Source organism: Notamacropus eugenii, chromosome 2 (assembly GCF_028372415.1).
Source record: "Notamacropus eugenii isolate mMacEug1 chromosome 2, mMacEug1.pri_v2, whole genome shotgun sequence".
Classification (NCBI taxonomy): Eukaryota; Metazoa; Chordata; class Mammalia; order Diprotodontia; family Macropodidae; genus Notamacropus; species Notamacropus eugenii.
This window is the reverse complement of record NC_092873.1, coordinates 402,930,441-402,957,183: the sequence shown is the minus strand read 5'-3', so window position 1 is coordinate 402,957,183 and position 26,743 is coordinate 402,930,441. Positions and strand designations below refer to the sequence as shown.

At 35.0% G+C, this 26,743-nt stretch overlaps 1 protein-coding gene across 3 annotated transcripts in view; it reads left to right on the top strand.

Annotated features, from left to right (window-relative positions):
• PLD5 (phospholipase D family member 5) overlaps positions 1-26,743 on the top strand; it is a 409,901-nt gene that overhangs the window by 299,511 nt on the left and 83,647 nt on the right. For all 3 annotated transcript variants that reach the window (XM_072647590.1, XM_072647591.1, XM_072647592.1), the window contains one exon: positions 11,312-11,439. In XM_072647590.1, the coding sequence (XP_072503691.1) occupies positions 11,312-11,439 (128 nt within the window). The remainder of the gene's footprint in view (positions 1-11,311; positions 11,440-26,743) is intronic.

Here is a 26,743-nt window from a genome sequence, read left to right as displayed (position 1 = left end):
TTTTCAAGTGTAAAATGGGGATCATAATAGCACCAACTTAAAAGATTGTTCCAAGGAATAAATGAGATGATATTTGTAAATCCCTTTGCAATGCTAGCTATCATTATATGAAAATATTACCTACTAATATCAAATTATAATTTGAATATAAATTCAAAGAGCATAAAAATCTTAATATATGCCAAAGCAAAATACAGGCTGAAGACTTTGAACTTGGGGATTAAATTGGATCAGTGGATGAAGGTGATACTCACAAATACCTTGCTTTTCTCAAGGCAAGGCACCTGTCTCAGTGACCTTTCTATCCAAACTTCATCAAAAAAAAAATAAGAGAATAAGATGATGATGCAGCTGACTTTTATATAATATTTATGGTTTTTAAAAACATTTCATGAAGATGGCAGAGGAGAAAGATACATATATGCTAGCTCCAAACCCACAGCCCATAAAATACCTGTAAAGAAGAATTCCCAACAAATTCTGGAGCAGCAGAAGCCACAGAACAACAAGTGCAGGAAATTTCTGTTCCAGAGAGCCCTGAAAAACCAACACCAAAGGTCCATTGCGCACGGACCTGGAGCAGAGCCCAGCCCTGCCTTGGCCGCGCAACACCAAGAGGGGCAGATATAGAAAGTCATCTGGCCCTACATGACAAAAGAGAGGATGAGGACAAGGGAAGGGAGGGATAATAGAAGAGAGGGCAGATTGGTGATAGGGGCAATCAGAATGCTCCGTGTTTTGGGGTGGGGGGAGGGGACAAATGGGGAGAAAATTTGGAACCCAAAATTTTGTGAAAATGAATGTTAGAAGTTAAATAAATTAATTAATTTTAAAAAAAAGAAATGTGCCCTAGGATTCTGGGGCAGAAATATGCTGGAGCTAATTTCCCAGGGCTCTGGGCTGATTGTAAAATTTTTAATGTGAGCATTTATACCAAACTCTACAAATCAGGGCTTGATTTTTTGTTTGTTGATTGTCTAAAAAAAAAAAACAACAACAACAACATTTCACATGCTTTTTATCATATGAGCCTTCCAGAATCCCATGAGGTAATAGGTAATATATTGTCTCCCTTCTCTAGACCCATCAACAAGTATTTGTTAAACACCTGCTCAATGCCACTCACTGTACTATGTACTGTGAATATGAAGACAAAAAGAAATTCTTGTCATTATGGGGATTATAAATGAGGACACAGGTTCAACAAGACTCCAGTGAGGTTCAGTTGCATTTCCCCAAAGCCATAGCACTAAGAGATCAGAAAATTGGAATTAGGACCTAGACTTTAAGACTACGAATCCAGTGATCATTTTATTGAACCACATTGCGTCCTGATAATCATGATTATGAACAAACATTGTAAACCTTAAAATAATATATAAATGTGAGATATTATTATGAGAAATAGAAGATCATTTCTAAAACATACTAATATTCAAATTGGTTTTCAGTTTGTAAGTGCGTGGTATAAATAATTTGCATCTCTCACCTGATAGCCATACAGTCAGCTGGACTTCAGTTCTGTACTAGACAAAGCCTATGTCATATAGACTTGCCTGTGTGGGTGGTATATGAGAATGCCTATTCAGGTCAGCCTGATTGTTTGCTGAATAGAAAATGGGGCACCAGCAGGCTCTCAAGAATAGCAGCAGCTATTTTGTGGCAACCAATATTCATAGGCCAGATCCCCTTTATTTTTGACATGGTCTCTCTGAAAGCTAGAATTCTCTCTCTTTTTTTTAATCTGCCTTGAGGTTTATAAAGTTCTATTATCTGCCATCCATTTTCATTTATATCTACCTTAATCTTTCTTTAATTTTTTTTCTGGTCACATGCTGTTATTTAGAAAGAAAAATAAAACCTCTGAGGAGCTGTCCAGATTGTTTTGCTTTGGACTTTTATATCTGTAGAAATATTGATCACATTGAAAATATTAGGTTGTAGGTCTCATTGATTGCGGCTTCTATTTATTCCACTATAAAATGGTATTTTACTGGCAACCTTCTGAATTAGAAATGTTAGAAGATGATAACTTGCTTTCATTTTGTATTAACTTTACATAGAATTGGCACACTTTTTTTTCCTACATAGTGATTCTTTTTTTCTGAAGATTTTCAAAATCTTCTCATCTTGAAACCGTATAGGCTTTCTTTATCTTTCCATAAGTGCTTATTTATATATACATATACACACACACATACACATTTCCTTCTCTTTTTTTTCCATACAACTAAACTTTATCCCCTATCCAAATGTAGAAAGGATTAAGTACCTTGGGTCATGTGGAATATGTTTTGAGATGGTGAAGGGTCAGGAGATGGGGGGAAGGAATCATAGCATGAATTCTTGAATAATATAGTTTGGAAAGTAGAACAAATTATCTTTTCTGACACTGCTAGATCAGTAATTACCAGGCTAGTTATTTGCCATGTCTGAAGCTGAGGGAGGAACTCCTTTATGATTCAACATTAACGTTTAAAGAAAATATATTGTAAGCGTATAGAAGATGCCTAGAGGAAATATTCTGAAAATCTAAGTAAAAGATTGGGAAGATAGTGGCATAGCAAATGAGAGTACTATTAGTCAAAAAGACCTGAGTCCAAGCCCCATTCCTGATGCACATTGGATGTGTGACCCACGAAACTCTCCAAGACTATAAGTCGTAGAGCAGGTACTAATTGACTTTGCTAGGTGGAATTTCCTTATTTGGAGCTCCTTTTGCCAATCAAATCCCAGGTTTTGCTCTACCCAAAAAGGGCTGCATATATCTAAAGTAGGAAACTTGCATACTCTATATGTATACACTGGAGATGGTAAAGAGTGCCCAGGCCAAGAAAAGTGTTTATTATAGACTAAACAGTAATACTATAAGGAGACAAGAAGAAAGAACATGGATCAGCAGACAAGAAAATAAGTTCAAAGGGAGTGTGTGAGGAGGCTACTTATTCATTTTAGAAAGGGGATAATTATTGTCTATGACCGAAAGATGTAGAAAATATGAGGAAGTAAAAAGGTTGACTGGAGAAAATATCATTTTTTTTTATCATTGACCATGAAAGCAATACTTACATTCTTCCTCCTCTCTTACAAAGGGAGAAGAGGCAATGTTTCACCATCAGTCATCTGAAGTAACAAGGAATTACAGAATTGATCAGAGAAATTAATTCTTTCATTGTCTTTTTGTTTGTGTTTTGTCATTAGTCATTGTAGACATCATAAATAATCACATCTTCAGCCTAAAATATTGTGAAATTTTTAGCTGGATTTCAGAAGAAGTATTATTAGATCATTTGTTTATATTTACTAAAAATTTGCTCTGACTATTCCTCAATTTATAAATGGCCAAAGGATCTGAAGAGGCAGTTTTCAGACAAAGTAATCAAAGTTATCTGTAGTCATATTTTAAAAATGCTCTAAATCACTATTGATTAGAGAAATGCAAATTAAAACAATTATGAGCTACCACTCCATGTCTATCAGATTGGCAAATAAGACAGAAAAGGAAAAAAAATGTTGGAGAGAATGTAGAAAAATTGAGACACTAATTCACTGTTGGTGAAGTGGTATACTGATTCAACCATTCTGTACAGCAATTTGGAACTGTGCCCACAGAATAAAACCATATATACCATTTGATGAAGCAATACCACTATACCTTAACTTAAAAACGCCAAGGTTCCCCACTATATCTGAAGCCATCTTTAGTCATCCTTATGTGTATCTTGCCACTGCACCCAGATGGCTGTTAAAAGGGCGAGACTAATGGCTTTGCATGGCCCTTCCTCACTTGTATCCAATTCATTTGCAAGTCATGGCATCATCTTCACGATGTCATAGTGGTCTTCAAGAATGAAGGACAAACAAAAAACAAGCCACTACTAAGTCTATATCCCAAAGAGATAAAAAGCAAAAAGGAAAAAGACCTACATGTGCAAAAATATTCATTGAAACTCTTTTAGTGGTGGCAAAGAATTGAAAATTATGGGATGTCAATCAACTGGGGAATGACTAAATAAGTTGTTATGTTTAATTATGATGCAATACCATTGTGTTGTAAGAAATGATGAGCAGCATGCTCTCAGAAAATCCTGGAAAGACTTAGATAAACTGAGAACCCAGTGAACACTGTATACAGTAACACTGTATCAGTAACCCAGTATCACTATATACTAACACTGATCAACTGTGAACGACTTAGCTATCCTCAGTAATACAATGATCCAAGACACTTCTGAAAGACTTATGATAAGAAATGGTATCCATCTCTAGTGGAAGGACTGATAGAGTTTAAATGCAGATCAAAGCATACTTTTTCACATATTTTATTTTTCTTGTATTTTTATCTGTGTTTCTTTTAAACATAAGTAATATGGAAGTATGTTTCGCATAATTGCACATATATAATCTATATCAAATTGCATGCCTTCTCGGGGGGGAGGGAAAGGAGAGAATTTAGAATTCAAAAAAGTTTTAAATGAATATTAAAGTTGCTTTTACATGTAATTGAGGAAAAAATAAAATGTTGTTTTAAAAAGAATTTGCTCTAAGAGCACTGACTTCCTTGAATCAATTATTCAACGACTGGGCATTAGGACTTACGAGTCTCAACTATAGTTTCCCTCTTTGGTTTCTGTTTCAAAATTATCTTATATATATCTCAGTAGGCATGTCTTTTCTAGACTAACAGTTCTTTTCTAGGTTCTTTAAGTCATCCTTGGGATAGCCTGACACCAGTTAAGGAAGGGTATTCTTTTAGAAAATGTTAGTCCCACAGACCTTGGCTAGTCAGGCATGGTTCTAAAGTCACTGACTTGTTAACATGTCCAAGACATACCACATAATATAAACTAGTTGTTATTAATATTATTATCATCTTTCAGCAGCCATATGGAGAGGCAGAAAAATCTAGGAACTAAGGAAACAGAGAAAAGGGCAAGCCATTAATAAGTCTGGCAGTGAATCAAAGTTGGTTATGATGAAATTAAGCCATTAGCAAATAAGAAAGGCAGACTCCAAGATCTTTTGATGTCTAACTGCCCCAAAGCTATAAAAAGCTACTACCATCTGGTTCCTTAAGGTATTTTGAGTAAAAGTTTAAAGAACTACAGGATGAGTTGAAAGAAAGAATCTATTCAGTCCTGAGGAGAGAAAAACAAAGCTAAATTAATTAGCAATTAGTAAAAAAATAAAAATCAATTAGTAAATCACTGGAATCACAGAATCTAGAGATGGGATGAACTTGACACACCAACACCATTTAATCCGATTCTCAAATGAAAATACCTGACAAATGATCATCCAGCATATGCTTGACAGTCTCTAACAGGGTAGAAGGAGCCCACTAATTCCCACTTAGGTACCAAATCATACATAGGAATTTATTTGTTAAAATATTACTATGATTTATTTTTGGAAATGCAACAAAATTTTAGAAACATCATAGTGGTTAATATCTCTACTTAGTTTTTTAGGTAATGAGGTTGTGATGTGTTGATGGGGGAACATGGTAATTTGCCATGTTTAGAATATTATAAATCATCCATGTGTTTCCTATACTTGCCAAGCCAAACCTATGAAGTGATGGCCTTTTCTAGGGAACCCACTTCTGCAAATTTTAACATGATTGAATTGGGAATATCTGAATAGATATTTTAAAATGTAAATTATTTTTTTTCCATCTTGGAGGTCAGAAATTACATATATAAAAATGTATTTAATCTTTTTTAAAGATTTGTCTAATTATTTTGACTGAATGAGATCATATCATTTGAAACCAGAGAAACAGTAATGTCAATGGAAGTTTACTCTTTAATTTTTCCTGTGAATTGTAAAGTCTTGATTCTTCTAAATGAATTCTACTATCCTTGCTAATACAGTGCCCCAAAATAGCTCATCTATGACTTTTCTAATTGCTCAACAATTTAATATATTCTGATGGAGAAGGCTTTCCTTGTAAGGATAGATCTAATTTGTAAATCTTATGTTCAGAATGGGATCATAGACTTTTAGAGTTAGATGGAACTTTAGAAATTATCAGGTATAACCTCTTTAATTTTGAAGGACTTCCAAAGGAGCAGTATTAATAATAGCTTCTTCTCTTTAATTATGCACTTGGGGGATCCATTTATAATCTTCAAGCAATGAACAGCAAAATGCTTTCAATAGATGACCTTTTGGATATGATCTTGGAAATAATATAAGTTCAGATAGTTCCCATTATAGAAATTCACTGTTTGAATTTTGTTTTCTGTTTTCTTAATTATTGCGGATCAGAGGACTGTCTTTTGTACAGTAGAATAAATAGTCAGTAGAATTGTGAAATTGGACTTTGGTGGACAATTGTGATGAAAGACTTTAACACAGGAGTAAATATTTTGGACATTCAGCATTAAACATGCAAAACCAAGATGGAGATTTAAAGGTTCTGTATGCAAGAAAATTGGTCATATCAGATTATTGGTCCTTTTCAGAAATATTTAATAATCTCTCTCCAAATTTATATAGTCTTTATAAATTTGTAGAAATGAAAATATAGCTGAAAGTTTAATATAGATATAATTTGAAAGTAAATTCTGCAAACTCATATTTCATATAAATGCCCCAAGTCATTTTCTTATATCTAATTATGCCTTATAAATTTGTCAGCTAGCTTGGGCTGCAACCATAACTAGCTCAGCAACCAATATATTGCTGAGAATACAAAGATAATAAAATAAATATGGTTATTATCTGTAGTTTTCATGTATGCCTACAATATACCTTTCTATGAGAACCTTAAGATAAATTTATTATTTTTAACATTCTTTTTAAAAAATTTTTGAGTTCTGAATTCTTTCCCTCCCTCCTGCCTCTCTGCCACCCATTGTGAAGGCAACAAATGTGATATCAGTTATATGTAGGAAATCTTGTAAAACATTTTTAAATTATCCATGTTGTAAAAAAATAAGAAAAAGAAAGAAAGTAAAAAAAAATGTGCTTCAGTCTATGCCTAAACTCCAATACTTCACTTTCTGGAGGTGGATGGCATTTTCATCATAAATCTTTGGAATTGTATTAGATTATTGTATTGATCAGAATAGATATCATTCACAGTTGATCATCATACAGTACTGCTGTTACAGTATATACAGTGTTTTCCTGGCTCTGTTCACTTCACTTTGCACCAGTTCATATAAATCTTCCCAGGTTGTTCTGAGACCATCATATGGGATTTTCTTGGCAGATACTGGAATCGTTTCCTATTTCCTTCTCTAGTTCATTTTACACATGAGAAAACTGAGGCAGTCAGGTTTAAGTGACTTGCCCAGAGCCACACAACTATTAAGTGTCGGAAACCAGATTAGAACTCAGGAATATTAGTCTCCTTGAGACTGGATTTGAACTCAGCTCTTCCTGACTCCAGGCCCACTGCTCTATCTACTGCACCACCTACCTGCCCATGTTCAAGATTAGAGAGATGTGTGCGCTGCCCTGATCAGAACAGATTAAAAGAACTGTGTTAATTTATGAGCATCTGGGGTGGCAAAAGACCTCAAGCTAATGCACTAAAAGAATAAGTTGGACAATCCCTCATCATATCTCCCCTGAACTATTATAAGAGTATCTGGGAAATCAGTGCTCCCACCTTCCAGTCTTTTTTCTCTCTAATCCATCCTCCATTAAGCTGTCCTAATGATATTCCTAAAACATAGATCCAAATTTGACGTTAGCTTGCTCATGAAGGTTCAGTGGCTTCCCACCATTGGCATTTAAAGGTTCTTTACAACCTGGTCCGAGCCTACCTTTCTTATTCCTAATATTTTAGGTTTATTCCTAATTATTCCCTTTCTCTATGGTCCAGTCAAACTGACCTTGCTATTCCTCAAGAAGGTACTCCACCTTCCTTCTTCCGCCATCATGACACAGACTGGCCCTCATTATCATCTCAGTCTTAGAATCCCTAGCTTCCTCCAAAGCTCAATTCAAGTACCATCTCATACATCAGGCTTTTCCTAACATATCCAGCTTTTAGTTCTTCTCCCCCAACTTAGCTTTTATTGACTTTGTTGTTTTTTATTCTTATATTTATATAACTCTTAGAACAATGCCTGTCAAATAGTAGGTGCCTAATAAATGCTAGTTGACTACCTACATTTTCTTCTACCCCAAATAGCATATAAACTCCTCAAGAAAAGGAAATTCATCATTTTTGGCATTCCTAGTGTCCAGCAAATAGTAGGTGTTTATTAAATGCTTGTTCATTGATTCATTGGCTAAAGGAATTGAAAATATTTAGCTTGAATAAGGAGGTACATTGGTAGAAGATGAAAATAGGTCAGTTTAAGCTTCATATAAGGAAAAACTGAAGTGTCCCAAAATAGTGGGCTCCTCTTGGATGTTAGATCTTTCTTTGAAAGTCTTCAAGAAATGACTGGATGCCCATTTGCTAGATGTAAAGCAAAGGAGATTTTTCAAGTATTAATTGGACCAGATGGTCAAGTTCCCTCTGACCTTGAGACTTTGAAATTATCCCACTGGTGGGATTCTATTAAGTGTTGACTATCAAGAGCTGTGACTATTCTTGTTCATCTTTAAGTAACAGCTTAATCCATTCTGCCCATCTTGACATTTTTGTGCTAAACCTCATGCTCCCTTGGGATTCTTTGGAGTATAACAGGGCCATTATAATAATAGTTTTTAAACTATTAATACAATTTGGAGAACCAAAAAGCAAGCACAAGCACCAAGTATATCAAATTCATTTATCTGTTAAGTGATAGATCAGATCAAAAAATAAGTTTCAGTACCTGTAATCTACCAGTTTTCTGAGGGATATTGACTGTTTGATGGTTGCTTTGCCCACAGTAGCTGCAGTATGTGTCATCTATCAAGGAAGTAAGACTCTCTCAAGAGGACCATGTGATATGTTCAAGATAGGTTCAAGATGTTGCACTATACTTTTTTTCCCTATTTAAATTGAGGAAGGCATTTTAAAAAAGAAAATGGAGAAGCAAAATCTCTAAAAAATCTTTTAAAAATTAATTTTAAAATAAATGTGTGCTTATTAAACAAATGTCTAACCTTCAAAGAGGTTCTGTGAAAGAATCATCTACATGTATTGTTGTTAAAGGCATTCTCTAAAAGAAAAAACCCATATTTTTATGTTTAACAAAACTTGCTAATTAGAATTTTATGTCAACACTGAAATTCTTTAAAAAATTAACATTGCAGACAATAAAATTACTGTGATATTTTATATTAAAGACTAAAATGCAAAGACTAAGGATTTCATTTTGTTTCCTTGCACATGCAAATATCACAAGGAAATGTGAAGGTTATTCATGTAGAAAATCAACAGAGAAATCCCAAAAATGATCTTTAAATGTAATTTTAAATTAAATAATGTAGTTTGCCCTATGCTGAGAGAAATGGCAAGGCAGAGATGTCATCACATAGATGCAAGGTGGTCAACTACTTGAGTGTGAATAATGATCAGTGAAATTAATAAGTGTCCTTTACAAGTAATGAGATTTCCAGGTGAACACTCAAGCATTTAGATTTTCTTTTCTTGAAACATGTTTAGTAGTTATAGGTGCACATTTTTTCTTTTTATTTCTGCTCTGAAATTTCCTTTCATATACTTCACAATAGATGAAGGGGCCAATCTTAGCAAGATACAATAAACTTCAGATTTCATTAAAAAATAATTATAGTCTTCCATGAACCCCTGCATTTACCTCCACTGTTTTCCTTCTTCAGTTTCTCTTATTTCTTCTGACATCTTTTTGGTCATTTGATTTTTTTCAGCCTCTCCTTCAGCCTCATATACCTCAGTGCATAATGACTTTTCAAATGAATTTTAGATCTCACCTTTCATAAATAATTAGGTTTTCTTTTTTTTTTTATGGTAATTTGAGTTTTTTCTATGGCTAGAACCAGAAGTCGATTTGCAAAGCTGTAGGGAGCTTTCACCTAGGGAGTTAGCTTAGCATAATGAGTTGTAATACAAAGCCTATTTTGCCTCAATATACAAGTATTGTGCCTTTATTCCATATTGTTAATATCTACACTATACAGACACATTATATGACTTTTTGAAGCTTTCCCTGATTGCCCCCAGATTTGTATACTTTCTCCCTTCTCACCTTTTTCCTGAGCTTTTCCTGGGCCCTTTCACTTCCTACCTTATATTTGCTGAACTATGCGCATGTTATCCACCCCTCACCCACCCACTGTAAGTTTCTTGAGGACAGGAACAGTTCGTTTTGGGCTTTGTGTCCTCAGTGCCTAATGAAGTATCTTATACAAGATAGATCCTTAATAAACTGACTCAAAGGTACACAAGACAAATTCAATGCAATTATACTGAAGGATAATAGATACAAACATGGTGATTTGGTTTCTGTTAGCATGGAGGATGCCTTCCAGTGGCACGTAGTGTTTTCATTATATTACTAGATGTGGAAATAATTAAGAAGCCAGAGTTATGCATTTTAGTACGCCAGAAAAGTGGGAATGTAGCAAAAGATATCAAATATACTGTGGAAACATATGTCTTGAAATCTTGGTACAGAAAAAAAAGGAACTTAGAAGCCCAATCTGTGCTCAATAAGAGAAGGAAAGTGTGCAATAATGGAAAGAACATGACTTCTATAGGTGGGTCTAGAACCCAGTTTGGTTAGTTTTTAAACATTTATGTAGAGCCTACATTTTACAATTATTTTCATCTCATTGAATCCTCAAAAAAACTCTAGGAAATAGGTGCCAGTATTATCCCCATTTTACAGATAAGGAAACTGAGGCAAGCAGAGATGAAGTTCTTTACCCAGGGTCATAAAGTCAATCAGTGTCTGAAACCATATTTGAACGTGGGTCTTCTTGACTCCAGGCCCAGAATGCTATCTGCTACACCACCTGCCTCTGGATTCGTCCATTGTTCTTTCCAAGATAACTTGCTGTCTCCTCTCTTAACCTCTGTTACATCATACAAAAAGGAAGGAGTTTAGATAAGGTGATTCAAATTAATTTACCAAATATTTATTGAATAATTGTTATGGTCAAGGCTCTGGATTGTTCTTGATAAGCTCTCAGGTCTCTTTCCATTCTGGGGCTTCCCCTTCTATAATATTCATTATTTCCCATATATATATATAATGTTATATATAATAGATACTTTGGCCAAAATGTACTAAAGTGTCTTCTTTTCATTGTTTATTTGTGTTTGATAGAAAGCTTTGAGAATTCTGCAGCTTATTTTGATTAATTAGATGATTTATCCTAAGTACTGAACTTTAAAATAGAGATTGTTAACATTATCTCTTTGAACTCCTAGGTGCAGAGGTGACATACATTGACATGAACGCTTACAACAAAGGTCGGCTCCAATCATCCTTCTGGATCGTTGATAAACAGCACATTTACATTGGTAGTGCCAGCTTGGACTGGAGATCACTAGGGCAGGTAACTTTTCCACGTGATATCATTCAAAGAATATACAGTGTCCAAAAGCTGCTCATCATAAAACCCTCCACCTTGGCTTGGGGAAATCAAATAATTTTTCTCATATCTTTCTTTTGTATTTTAAACAAAGTATTAGTGATAATTGTGACTGTTCATTTCATGTGAAAATGTTAAGCCCTTCAATAGCAGAATCATTTTAAAAGAAATAAACCTTTCTCTAAATGTGCTTCTCAGAAGCTATATACAGTTTGGAGCACAGCAAAACAGGTTGGTGCATAATTTAAATTAATCAAATTCAGTTTTTCCAAATGAGATCTAGCATTTCATACAAATGAAGAAAGGCACTCATTGGTGATCCATGACTCTTTTATTTCATTTTAATTTATTTTTGTAATAATTTAATTTATTCCTCTAATAAATTTCAAAATGAATTAGTGGTTTTCTTATTTTCCAGTTTTGGGTGATGAGTTTTCCAAAGTCTTAAAAAACTTTTATTGAATATTGAATAGTTTCAGTAAGTTAATATATACTAGAGGTAAGCCACACTAAATTTAAAAAATCATTGTCTTATCAATTAGATAGTTCTGTCATACTATACAAGGTATCCCAAAAATCTTAACGTAATTTTAAATTTTAATAGCTGAAAACTTCACTAAAATTTTTGAGATACCCTACATATGATTTATCTAGAAAATATGAAACTTCTATTATATAGGCATACTAAGCTGACAGCAATTATTATTAAATTATTATTAAATATTATTTTTATTTTATATATTTATATATGTTATATGAATATACATATATAATATAAATATATTTTAGCCAAAAGTTTTAAAATCCATGTTACTTAAAACTTCTAGTGGATTTAGTGAGGCAGCATGTTCTAGAGTCAGATACCCTGGGTTCAAAAATCCTGCATTTGGCACATACTGCTTGTGTGACTTCGGACAAGCAACTCAACCTTCCTGTCAATTTTTTCAACTGGAAAAAGTGAGGGAATTGAACGAAATGGCCTCTGTATTCCCTTCTTTCTCTCAATCTATGACCCTATAAAGAAAAAGAATTACATTTCCAGATGTCTCCCAAGTTATCTTGAGGAAAAGAAACGCATAATGTCACATTAAGTAAATCTTTAGAGTCAGTTATTAGACCACTTATCCCCCAGTTCCCATTCTTGCCCTTCCACCATGTACATGAATCTGTATGTGTTTCTGTTCTGGTCGATAGAGAATATAAATAGTTTGAGAATTGAGCTTGTGTAAGAGGCAGTTTGGTTTGATGGAGAGAACACTGGACCAGTGTTCAAATTCTAATTCTTCTTATTGGCAAATCTTTTTCAATAGAATAAGAGAAAGATTAATCATCCTTTTATTATTAACTTTTCCTTTTTATTAACCTAAGATTATTATAAGTAAAATGTTATGTAAATATAATGTGTCACACAATATTTACTTCAGGGGTCCATGATTTTATCAGGGTGAATTACTCCTTCCATTGAAACTACAACTTGGTCATTTGTATATGGTTGTAATTGTTCACAATGTAGCCAGGAAGACCTTAAGCCCTGCCCCTGCCCCATGCTGACTTTGGGATGCTGGGCAAGTCACTCAGTCCTCCAGGAAGCTTTCAGATGATTTAAGTTGCAGAGGTGGTAATAAACTGAAGGTAGAAGGAGTTTCCTCACTCAGGAGATTCCTAGACCAGTGAAATCATAGGTCCAGCTCCTATCACTGTCTCTACATTTAAATTAATATTATAGATGTTATCTATTATATTATGATAATCATGATAATTATATTATAGATATAAAGTGATACTAATTTTCTACCATGCCACTAGTACCACTACAGAAATATAGGGCTGAGGGCCATTTCTTTTTGTATATTTCATTGGTTGCTATGGTTAAATAATTCATTAACTTGTTTTTAACACGTTGGTGAGTCTTTTCATACAAATATAGTGTGTTTTCCAGCTTCTAAGTAGCACCTCACACCTGTCTCACAGAACATGTGGACATTTGCTCTCCATTCTTTCCTTATACTCCTTGGTCTAGATTCCAAGAAAAGGACTACCACCACAAGACTTCACCCAGACTTTCTCAAAATCTTAAGGGAAACCCTGTGGATGCAGAATACACTCTCCTAGTTACTATTTTTAACTCTCAAGCTTCCATTTACTCAAAATAAACCACTCACAACGTCAACACATTTAGAACTTAACCATAACCATTTACTTAGCAAGAAGTCAAAGCAATAACGACATTGTAAGTACTCACATATTTTAAAAACGCAGAAATAATAATTGTATCACAATCCACTCATATAACCAGATCATACTTTCCCACCAAATCATTCAGTATCACAAAGTAAAAACTCTCGCAGAAACCTAACAGGAAGGTCATGAATGAGGAGAATCCATGATGAGCTTAGGGTAAATCACAACTCTGCAACTATAAACTTCACATTCCTCTTTCATTTGTTGGACCTATCCTTGAAAGTTCTTTGATAAATATGGTCATTGTGTTGAGCAGATGCTTCCATGGCTGAGCTAATATGATTCACATTGCCCTTGATTAATACCCTTATTACACACCTCAGCCACACAATTGATCTGTTTGGTGACTTCTCTGCTTCTAGGTATTCCCAGGTTCAGCTTAACTTACTCCTCTCAGCATCAAGAAGGGGATAGTTCCATGAGATGCTCTGCTCTTAACACAGTTCTGAAACCTCTCTTTTCTGAGTTCAGACTTTTTGTCTTATAATAGTTTGTCATTTGTAGCCAAATTCTCATCTATCTATATGAAAGGTATCTAGAAAATATTTTAGCTACCACTTAGTCCATCCCCTCTTTTCAAATATAGAAACAGTCCCAGAGAGCTTAATTGGGCTGATGCCATACAGTAAATAAGCAACAGACCTCAGATTCTCCAATTCAAACTCAGGTTCTCTGATATTCTTTAGGGAGGAAATTTGGTTTGCTTAAGTTCTAATAACTATTCTGTTTTTGGCAGTTGAGGCTCAAATTGGAATTGATCAAGATAGCTCCATGATCAATGCAATGAGGTAACAGTATAGTGAGTTTCCTTTGGGGAGGGGATGGTACTAGGGGGTTACATTGATGAATTCAATGGCCTGGGCTGTAGTGAATGAATTAATGCCCTCAAAAAGTGAGCTAACCTCAGCTATTTCCTTTTCCTCTTTACCCCAGAAACCAACAAAGCTTCATTGAGACCACTAAGGAGCCTAGACACATGCATGTGTACAGTTTCTTCCCTCCACCCTCCCACCTTCCCCATTGCTAGTGGCAGCTTTGAAGTAGAATCATATGAAATTTTCTTGTGCTTTCACTCATAGAACATAAGAAGAATTCCTGCACTACAATTTCAGAAAACTAGCCTTCTAGAAAGACATGAGTATCCCTGCGAAGCGCCTCTTTAACATACCAAGTTTGAGAGTTCCAGGACCCAGCGTACTAGAGAGAGAAAGGAAAGGAATGCCATAGTAACATCAACCTCTTGAAGAAAAAAAGCGTTTTAGAATCTATTCCCTCAGGGGTGAGGAAAGGGATATAGCAGAGTTACTGAATTCAGAGTTCTTGGTGAAAAGAAGATGCACGGTCCATAGGCTGGAGGAACTACAAGAGAATAAGCTAAAATATGGGAGAAGCAATAGACTTGGACTTTGCCCTCTACTATTATCATAAGTTATTTGGATGGTGCAAGTCCAGTGAAAAGGTCCTAAGAACACTTTTTGTGTCCCTTGCCCCGGGGACAATCCAAGCCTTTAAGGTAGTAACATACAGTTAGAAGCCTGCATGCATTCTTGGTGTTAAAGTAGAACACCTGGGAATATTAAGGAGTTGCCCCTGTAACAACTCGATTACCTTCCAAGACATTTCTGTGATGAAGTCATAGCATTCAATGTAGGAAGAGATAAAAGTAATAAATAGAGAGAGGTAGAGGTATAGTAGCATGAGAGTAGGAGTCCTGTGCTAGCATCAAATCCCACCAGTAACACTTACTAGGTATGACCATGGGCAAGTCTCAATCTCTCTAAGCCCCAGTTTCTTCACTAATAATACCTGTAGTACTCACTATGTGTTTGTTGAGACTTAAGTGAGATAATATATGTAAAATGTTTTACAAACTTCAAAGTGCCATTGGAATACTCATTATTACATGGATTTATAAAAGCTTTTTTAATTATCTGAGTTACCTTAAATTCACCTGTGCTATGGATTATGAGTTGAAAAGAACAGGCTGTCAAAACCAGCCCCCCACACCTTCTTTATGGTTGTGGAGCTCCTTCTTCTAAAGTCACAACCACCAGGGGCCATTTGAGAAGGAGAATCACCATCCCATTCTTCCACATGGGCGTCTTATTTTGTAAAGGCTCTTGGGGTCCTGAGAGCACTATGGAGGAGATGAAAAATGAATTGCTAACAAAACTAAACAAAAAACTCCAGCCAGTGTGTGAGTTAGAAGGAGAATGGAACAGCAGTATTCAAGCCATGGGATTATGTGGGTGTAAGCCTGCAAAAAGAGCAGGGAAGAAAAGTTAAATTCTCCTGATTTTAAAAAAGCTGTAATTTAAAATTTTCCAAAGAAATATATCTAAAATCATGATTCTCTTAAATAATATTTTTGAGATAGAGAAGTCAATACGTTCATTGATAATCAGAATCTATGAAAATGAATACAGGGGGATTTTCTCATAAGACAAGAACAAATTGAAGAGAGGTGAATCTAAATTTTGTTATATATGCAATTAAAAATATAGAATTTTAGAGCTGGTTTTTATAGGTGAAAAAGCTAAGGCCCAGTTGGTGATTTGCTTTGGGTCACGCAGCTCATTGGAGAAGAGCAAGATTAGAACACAGGTCTTGCAAATCTCTTACAGACACAAAATCCAAGTCATGAGGGACCTCAAGACCATATTATCTAGGCTATAACCAAACAGGAATCACTTCTTTATCATCCCCAATGATCATTCAGGTTTTTTTTTGAAAACAACTACTAGAGATCCTCTAAAGGTGGAAGATCTAGAAATTGGTCTGGCCATTTTCAGAAAAAAGTTGGAAATAACACTTTGAAAGTGACTAAAATGGCCTTTGACCCAAAGATTCTAGTCCTTGAAAGAAATATACCAAAACATTTATAGCAGCATTCTTTGTTGTAGCCAAAAAATAAATAAAAACAAAAACCCCAAACCTGAAAACAAAGTAAATGCCTATTGGTTGGGAAATGGATAAACATGGTATATGAATATATTAGAATATTACTGTACCATAGGAATCAATGACTATGAGGAATACAGAGCAGCATAGGAAGGCTTATATGAATTGATACAAAGTGAAGGAAGTAGAACCAGGAAATAAACACATATTAAATAAAACAAGATAAATAAAAATTTAAATACAGCATTGGATACTTAAAATGACCAGTCTTTACCCTGGAGAAGAGATAGGAAAATGTATCACCCTCCCTTTTTTTTGCAAGAGTATGGAAGACGGTGTAATATTGCATGGCCTGCCAGTCTAAAATGATGCTTTGGAGTTTTTTTCTGAACTGCTTTTTTTAATCTTTTTTTATATTTTTATTCTTTTCTTGAAAGGGAATATCTTATTTGGTAGGGGAAAGGAATATATGTTTAGAATTAAAGGTGATGTAAAAACAAAACCGGTTAATAAAAAAACACAACATAATATTTACCCGTGCATACTTGGACTCTTCATGTCAAGAGAGTCTGACATTTCAAGGTTTAAGTGGTTTCTCACTTGTCTTGGCTTTTAAATCCCAGTCCCAGTACATGAGACACCCCCAGTAGAAGACTGGCTCCCATTTTTCAATCATGAAAGTCATAATATTACAAAGAAAGGTTTTTCTTTTTTTCTTTTAAAGAAGTATCCAAAATAGAAATGCCTTTAAAAAGCAACCATAAGTCCCAGTTTGCTGAGACAGATTCACCACTTTCAAACACACAATTTACAACATTCTAAAAAAGGAGGAAAAGAAAGTATAAATTCCTGAAGAAGCAGCATCTATTTGGTGCTAAAATTACATGTAAATCCCTTGTAGTCTAGTTCAGGGCTTCTTAAAGTTTTTCCACTCACAACCCCTTCACCAATTCTTAAACAAAGTCACAGCCCCATTTGAGGGGTCCTCTGGTAAAGTTCTCCCTCCTTCTAGTTCTTTCCATAAAAACTCCTTTTTAAAATTTTACTGTCTGTTGGTCCCAGTGAGAGTGGAGAGGGTAGATTGCTTTTGTCTCTTCTTCCTATGCCCATGTCACACATACCCTAGTTTCTCATATCCAAGCACATATCAACCTTGCATTGGAACAGGTAGAAGAAGAAAATATAGCTCAGCATCCGCACTGATCCCTGAGGAATATCTGCCCACAGATGAATATTACTGATGAAATTAGTGTACCAGGAATATGGGTGAATATGAACTGATTGAAATGTTCCAGATCTACCCCTTGGGTTCAAGATGAGGCCAATGAATTGAAATGAGGAGCAAAAATAAAACTGTTGAATCTTAAAATGGTTTTGATTTCTCCTTTTATTTTGATGGAATCACAAAGTGATATGCAGCTTGGAAAACATAATTGAGGAATGAGAGGAGAGAAATGAGTATTAAGTAGTTATTTTTTAAAAGTATATTGCATTTGTACAGTGTTTTCCAGTTTGCAAAGTAATACTTATAAAAACCCTGTAAGGTACATAGGGTAGGGATTGTTATCCTCATTTTACAGATGAGGAAATTAAGCCGTGGGTTACATGACTTGCCCAGGATCGCATAACCAGGAAGGCAACACATCCTATCACTTATTCCCTTGAACATAGAATTCAACTAATATATCTGTCCTTGTCTATATGATTTTGAAAATGTTTTCACTCCTAAAAAAAAGTCACTTTTGGAAAGTAATAGTAATAATAATACTCTTCTAAAAACCCAGCCTTCTGTCCATATTATGAAGATGAGGGCAGTGGCAGTGACAGAGTGCCAATAAGGGGGATGCATACCTGGGACTCTAGGTGCCCTTGGACAGTTGCCATTGTTATGAAGACTTCTTAGGAACCCTTAAATTCAGATTAACTGGGCTGTCATGATATTACTGACTGGGTTAGTACTCCACCTAATGTGATATAACTGACTCTATAAATCTAAGAAATATGAGGAGAAACATATATGGACTAGCCCTACTGGAATTCACCAAAATTATCTGTTTGACAGAAAAAATGGAAAGTAATCACCACTCATTCAAGTTCTGCTTCCACAAGAAGCCTAAATACATTGGAACAAATCAGAAATACCAGTGCCCCACTTTCTGGAAATGCTTCAGTGCATATGATACTGACCCTAAAATAGAAAAATCCCAAGCACACACAATTTGAACTGAAGACATGAATGCTTTCATTAATATATCATATCAAAATTGCCTTTACTTCCTCCAAGTCACAGAACAATACATTACCTACCACTTCTGAATAATCATTTTAAAAAAGCTTCATCCATAATCCTATATTTGCTAAAATAAGAGATTTGAAATGTTTTAAGGGAAAAATTGACGATCCCAAGGTCATTGAAAATCTTGGATTAAGCTAACACTAGAAATTATACATGATTAGAAATAGATGACAAAATTACATCTTGAATTATTTTGAGAAAGAGATGAGTATTCTTGTACTGGAATTCAGAAGGAGCTCATTTCTAGTTTGACAGCATGAACCTAACTCAGCAGATCACTAATACTAAAGCAGAGTAATTTTTACAGTCTTCTATCTACTATTGCCATCATGATTCAAGGCATTCTTCCACAATATTTGAAAGTGCAAAAGTAAAGTTATTAAGGAATACTCCCCAAAGGATAGATAAAAAACACACCATGGAACAATAAGTTAAGTATCTATTAGAGATCTGCAGGAAAGTATTGGAAGATTCCATCAATATCTACCTGATAAATACAAGAGAAATATTTCATCAACATCCAGCTGAGAATGAGAATGAGAAATGCAGAAGAAAGATATTGGCCAGTTAAAGACACTTTAAAATGTAGAAAGGAATCTGGAAAATAAAAACGTATCAGAAATCCTAGACTTGATCAATCAGCAACTGAAAGCAAAAGCCTAAAGGTTAAAGTGATATAAGGAATAAACAATATCAGAGAGAAAAAAATAAACTCTTAAATCCACAAAATCTTGATTATGGAGTTTGAGAAGTTAAGAAATAGTGGCAAGAGAAACCATACAAACAAACAAGGATGTGGAAGATTTCTGGTTGTCTATATAGAAACAAGAAGGACAACACATTGAAAATGGTAAGGTGATTCAAACAAGACATAGAAGGCTTACACAGCATGAATACAGTGAACAACAAACGGAATAGTTCCATCACAGGAGGTTACGAAATCCTAGCTTCCCTGCAAAGCTAGAAAGCAGCAGGTGGCCCGATAAGATACATGGTGATTCATGCATTGCTAGCAAAGCACTTTTTCAGCTTTATCTCAGGTACTAAATGAGTCTCACTTTTTGTTTTTTTACAGAAAGCATCATATCTCCTACCAAAATTTGGGAACACCACTAATCCCTCCAAATATAAGTCAAGTATGTGTCCATGTGCCTTACACCAACAGTGGCAAACTCAAACAGAAATGAGGCCACTAATCCATATATAAGGATTCCACTGGGATGCATATTGACTTTCAAAACCACATGCTATTATAATGTATGTTCTGTTGAATTACTTATTTTGTTAACTGTTTCCTAACTACATTTTAGTCTGATTCAGGCAGCATTGGGAGTGTTCAGATGAAGCCTACTGCCCATATTTGACAGCTCTGCTTTATGCAATGGATTCATGGCTTTTATTTCTCCATACACCTATCACCCCCCCCAAAAAAAATATAAACTTATGTAAGAAATATTATGTCAGATAAAGAGCGAAAGAGAAGCCAAAGAGTTCCAGGTACATGATCAATTTGTTAGCAATTCAGTGATGAGCAAACAAGCTATTTTAAAGAACCTTAACATTTATAACGTTATTATTGATTACTGCAAGTCTTTTGACTCATTTCTACATTCATGATTTATATTATACAGATATAAAATAGACCCCAATAATCGATCATGGATGGTGACAAAATTTACGAGTATTGCCTAAAATATAGCACGATCATCTGAGTATATGGTTTTCACATGGAAAACCGTTCTCTATTTTAACCAACACAATCATACTAAGAGCAATGGATATAAAATACACCATCTTTCAGAGAGATAGTTTAATTCACTTATGGTTCTCCCTAGCCTTAAATTCAGCATCGTCTTTCTTAAAATTGAGTACATGCTGTGTCCAGGTTGAAGAAAAAAAAAAAACTTGCATCAGAACACTTATCACTTGAATCATGTGACTGACAAGTTAAATGGCTTCACCAAAAACTATGCTTCACAGTGTCTCCATCTAGTGAAATCTTTCACCATTTTTATCAAATGTCATTTAGACTTTGTATGTGTAAATGTCTTAAGGTACTCCAAGGAAAGATCGGCACTGAAGGCTTTGCACTTGAATCCAGAATTCAAACAATCAATGGATAAAGGCAATAATTACAAACATCTCTGTCTCTTCCATACAAGAAACAAACAAAAAAAAGGCATCGAGAAACTTATGATTGTATATGTGAAGATCCTACCACCTTCCAATCAGAGCTCAATGGTGGGAACATATTTAAGGGAATTATTATCTGAACAATACCTGTCTTAAAACATAAACTTGTAACTATAAAATGGCCCATAGTAGAGTTGGAAAATCCTTCAGTGAAAACTCATACAATATTAATGAAACATTGTAAATGTTTAGAAATGCTTGTTTACTTGACCCCACACTCTAAAGTAACTCTGGAAAGATGAAAACTTCCTCATCAAAAAGGATCAAAAAGGATAGATAGATATCCTTGAAGCACATGATAAATAGGTCAAAATCTTAAAACAGAAATACCTTGGAAACAATAAGACATCATATAGGTTCGTGCTATTGGGTTTGTCTAATACAACCTAAATGACTTATCATTGGATGAAGCATATTAAATTATTAAGATGAGTGGAATAAAAAGGCCTTCCATCCACATAAATTCAACTAATGATATGTTGTTGAAGAAATATTGATCAAATGACTCATACAGATTTGCATATAGAAACAGAGGGATTTATATTGGCAATCAGGACCAGGCCAGCATCACCAGGGTTATTCTTAAGGTTCCTAGATTTATTGATTAATGTAACTTATACAACAAAATGGTACAAGTTCTGTGACCAGCATCAATAAAAACTGCAAAAATTTAACACCTATCAAATATATACTAAGACATGACTTGGCAGAATTATACCAAAGAAGCTAACTATTTTTTCATAAATTAACATGACAAATATCCATACTACAAATACAGACTTAAAAGTTTCCCTGAGATGTCACCTAAACTGTACTGGAACTAGGGCAGCTAGATGGCACAGTGGATAGAGTGCTGGGCCTAGTCAGGAAGACTCATCCTCCTGAGTTCCAATTCAGTTTCATCCACTTACTAGCAGTGTGACTCTGGACAAGTTGCTTAACCCATGTATTTGCCTCAGTTTCCTCATCTGTAAAATGAACTAGAGAAGCAACTGACAAACCACTCTAGTAGCATTGCCAAGAAACGCCCAAATGGGGTTACAAAGAATTGGACATGACTGAACAACAACAAATGGTCCTGGACCGGACTATTTACAATAGATCAAACTGTCACCTAAAATAACCCGAAACATAAAATAGGTCCACAAAAATTTAAGAAAAACATTTTGATATATGTTAGCATACTAAATGCTAATAATCCCAAAGCCATGTGAAACAGGAACAAAAAGTCAAAATGTAAAGAACTCACAGGAGAAACACAAATCACATGGGAACAGTTTGAAGCAATATCATCTCTCTTGCTGTGCATGCTTATTTGAGTTTTCCTGAAGATACTTTTCATGAACTTATAGAAGATGATTGTACATCCTAATGCCTTTATCGGGTCTAAAAAAATAGTCACTTTTATCTACTCATGCAATGATCTATGTACCATTAAATGTAAAATGAAAATGATAAGAGTGACTTGCCCAACAACCCTTTCTATGTAAACTCCTTCAAGAAAAGATGAGAATGAGATTCTTCTATTAATAATAATAATACTAATTCTTATCATCCTGTTTGCCCCCACAATCATCCTAGAAATGCTTAGATTGAATCTTCAGAACATGAACTTATATTCTAACACTTTTGTACAAATATAAAAAGAAATTATTTCATCCATCTGCACAATAGTCTACCAAATGTTAAGCGTAAAAGACCAAGAGTTATATATCAACTTGTTCCTGGATCATTTACTTCTGAACTCTATTCCATATAAGAAAAATAATCATAACACTATCTGGCATTTGTATAGTACTTTGAAGTTTGTGGGGTTCTTTGTAGACATTACTTCATGGGGGTAACTAGATGTCAGAATGAAACTGAAAACACAGCAAAGCACAGAGATAATTTACCTGCAAACACAAGACAGAACAATTAATCATCTCCAGAAAATATCTGTTGAAAGAAAACAATAGATTAGTGTTTCCCTCCCTCAATATTGATTTAAGAAATTACCCTAACTTCTTAAAAATGTCATTGTTGTTTGCAGAATTCTAAATGAAATGAGGGGGCTGACTTCTTGTTTTAAAAAATGAACTGCCTGTATAATATTTCTGTATAACTATTCCAGCACTGATTCAAGCTCATGCATAATTTCCACAGTGTTGAAAGCAACTTTATATGGAAGATAATACTATTTAAAAGAGATTTAAATAGAGACATAAACATTCTTCTCTGTGTTTTCATAGGAAAAAATTCCAACATAACAAGTCTATTCCATTCTGTGCATAGTCATGATTTCAACATTTGGATAAAGTAATAAGATCATCTTTTGTCTATGGGGCTGTTTTCCTAGGGAGAGTTAATTTAACTATAGTTCATTCTCAGAATTATTAATATACTTATTCCAAAATGTTCTCCCTTATCTTCCTCTACTCCTCCACTCCCTACTGCCATCAAATGCCCATTGTTGTTTTTCATTTGTTTAGTCATGTCCAATTCTTGGTGATCCCATGGAGACCATAGGCCCTTCTGTCCTCTACTATATCTCCAAGTCTTTCCAAGTTTATGTTTCTTGTTTTCGTGACATTATTTATTCATCTTATCCTTTGCCTTCAAACTTTCCCAACACAAGGGTTCTTTCCAACAAGTTCTATCTTCTCATTATATGACCAAAGTATTTAAGCTTTAACTTCAGTATTTAACCTTCCAGTAAATAGCCTCAATTAATTTCTGATTTGATTTCCTTGCTGTCCAAGGGACTCTCAAAAGTCTCATCCAACTCCACAATCTGAAAGCATCAATTCTGCAGTGTTCACTTTTCTTATAGTCAAATTCTTACAGTCATTCATTGGCACTGGAAAACAACAGCTTTGACTATATCGACCTTTATTGGCAAGATGTCTCTGCTTTTTAGTATGCTGTCCAGATTTGCCATAGCTTTCCTTCCAAGGAGTGTCTTTTAATTTCATAGCTGCACTTGCTGTCTGCAGTGATCTTTGACTCCAACAATATATATCTGACCCTGCTTCCCTTTCTTCTCCCTCTCCAAGAAGTGATAGAACCTGTTCCCAAGATCATAAATTGTTGAGGTTTTTTTTAATATTCATATCTATTCTAAATCCCTTGGCAATCTAGCTACATTGGTAAATTGCTAATTAAATGTTGTCAAAGAGCCAATACTAGGATTATTTACTTCCAGTTTGTCCTTTGCTAAGACTATTTCTTTTGGTGACTGAGCCTAAAATGAGCCTCTCTCTACTGTCTCTGGTTTCTAGGTCAGCAAATATCCTCATTCAATAGTATTTGCTTGTTCAAAAGGAACGTATTTGATAAAAGCAGCAAATAGAGTATCTTTGTATATCTAGATGATCCATGCCTGTCAAAATCTAGAAGCCTTAGGAGTGAAATGTGATAGAAAACATTGGTATGCAGGATAGAAAAATAAAAGTAAAATTATCATCAAAAGATACTAGAGAAAGCCAGAGCAGGAGGAGGCAATGGATAATGAATTTTTGATGCAGGTCACAAAATCCTTTTGTGAATCATAGATCCATGTAACTATTGCTGCAAAAATAGAGCCTCGAGAACCTAGGCAGTCTGGACATCTGCGAGTGTTAATTCACTGCACTACCTAGCATAGTGCCCTTGACATCATAGAAACATAATAAATTCTTATTCATTGTTGGAAAAAATGAGTGAATAATAACAGAGCAGGTGAAAAAAAAACTATTGCCTTACTAAATAATTTCATCTTCCAAATAAGAGAAGAGGCAATAAAATGAATTACTATCATAATAATTATAATAATTAGTATTTATGTAGCACTTTGAGGTTTGTAAAGCACTTTCCAAATGTTATCTCTTTGATTCTCACAACAACCCTGGGAAGTTGGTGCTATTATTATCATCATTTTACAGATGAGGAAACTGAGGCTAAGTGACTTACCCAGCATCACCCAGCTGGTAAGTCTGAGGCAAGAAACTCAGTCCTTCCAGGCCTGGCTCTTAGTCAGTTGTGTCCTCTAGCTGCCAAGTATGAACCCACTTCTGATCAATAAATAGAAATTGGTTGGTAAAGTAGAAACAAAGGCAATCTTAGATTTGTGATAGTGGCAGAAAGAGGGATAAGGCAAAGATAACAACAAGTTTGGGGCCTGAGTTACCAGTAGAATACTGATATCCATAAAATTAGAGTCAAGTAGGTGGCTTAGTGTATGGAATGCTGAACTTGGAGTTAGGAAGACCCTGAGCTATAATCCTGCCTAAGACCTTACTAGCTGTGTGACCCTAGGTAAATCATTTAACCTTTACCTTCCTATAAAATGGAGAGACTATCCCCATCTCTCAAGATTGTTGTAAAGACAAAATGAGATAATATATTAAGCATTACACAGAACTTTAAAAGATAGATAATATATGGAAATAAATATAGTAAATGTATTAAGAACTTACCGTGTGTCAGGCATTGTACTAAATTCTAGTGATACAAATACAAGCCAAAAAGACAGTGCCTTCCCTCAAGGAGCTTACATTATAATGTAAGTTTTGAATGGAGAGGAAAAAAAGCCAAGGAGGATGAAAACTGAGAAAAGGTCATAGGATATGGGATAAAATCGTGATTCTAGAGCTGGAATGGACCTCAGAAATCACCTGTTCCAAATCTTTCATTTTATCAATGAGGAAAGTGAGTTCCAGGGGAAATAAATGACCTTTACAAGGTCATACAAGTAAAAGTATGAGAGAAATGATTTGAACTCAGCTTCTTTAGCTCCAGCCTTTATGCCATCACTTCTCTCATTGATGCCCTTAGAGTAGTTTAAGTGGAACAGTGGATAAGATGGGGCAATTACAGAGCAATTTTTCTTGAAGTCCGGCTGTGACGGAGATGGAGAGCATGATGGCTTGAGAGAACACCAGGGTCAAGGAAAATGGTTTTTGAGGACAGGAAAGGTGAGGGTTTGGGGAAAAAGATAATAATTCTCGTTTTGGACACATTGAGTTGGAATACCTATATGACATCTAAAATGAGGTTATCCAGAAGCTAGCAGGAAAGAGATTAAGGCTGCATACAAAGAACTGGAAATAATCTTCACAGAGGTATTTGAACCCATGGGAGCTGATGAGATCGCCAGCTGAGATAGCATAGAGGGAGAAGAGAAGAAGGCCCAGGGTAGAAGACACCCACAATTAGTGGTTGTGACCTGGATGAAAACCAACAAAGGACATGAAGGAGCAGTCATTCAAGTAGGAAAAGAACTAGGGGAAAGGGGTGTCATGAAAACCTAAAGAAGAAAGATTATCAATGAGAAGAGAGTAATTTACATAGGCCAAGAATAATGAGAATTGAGGAAAATGGCCATTAGAGTATAGTGTGTCCTGGAACTAAAGATAATTTAGCAATAATGGGGCAGACAGATTTTTCTATCCTTTGCTTGTTTGCATTCTAAGGAAGAAAGAGAACAGCTGAACGTATGTTGAGCATCTACTTCCTTGTGTATGTTGGAGACATAATTGAGAATACGTGTGTGTGTGTGTGTGTGTGTGTGTGTGTTTGTTCGTCCTTTGTTGCCAAAGAAGACCATGCCATCAGAGAATGATGACATGACTTGCACTTGACTTTGTTTTGAGTGAGGGAGGGCTGTGCAGGATACCA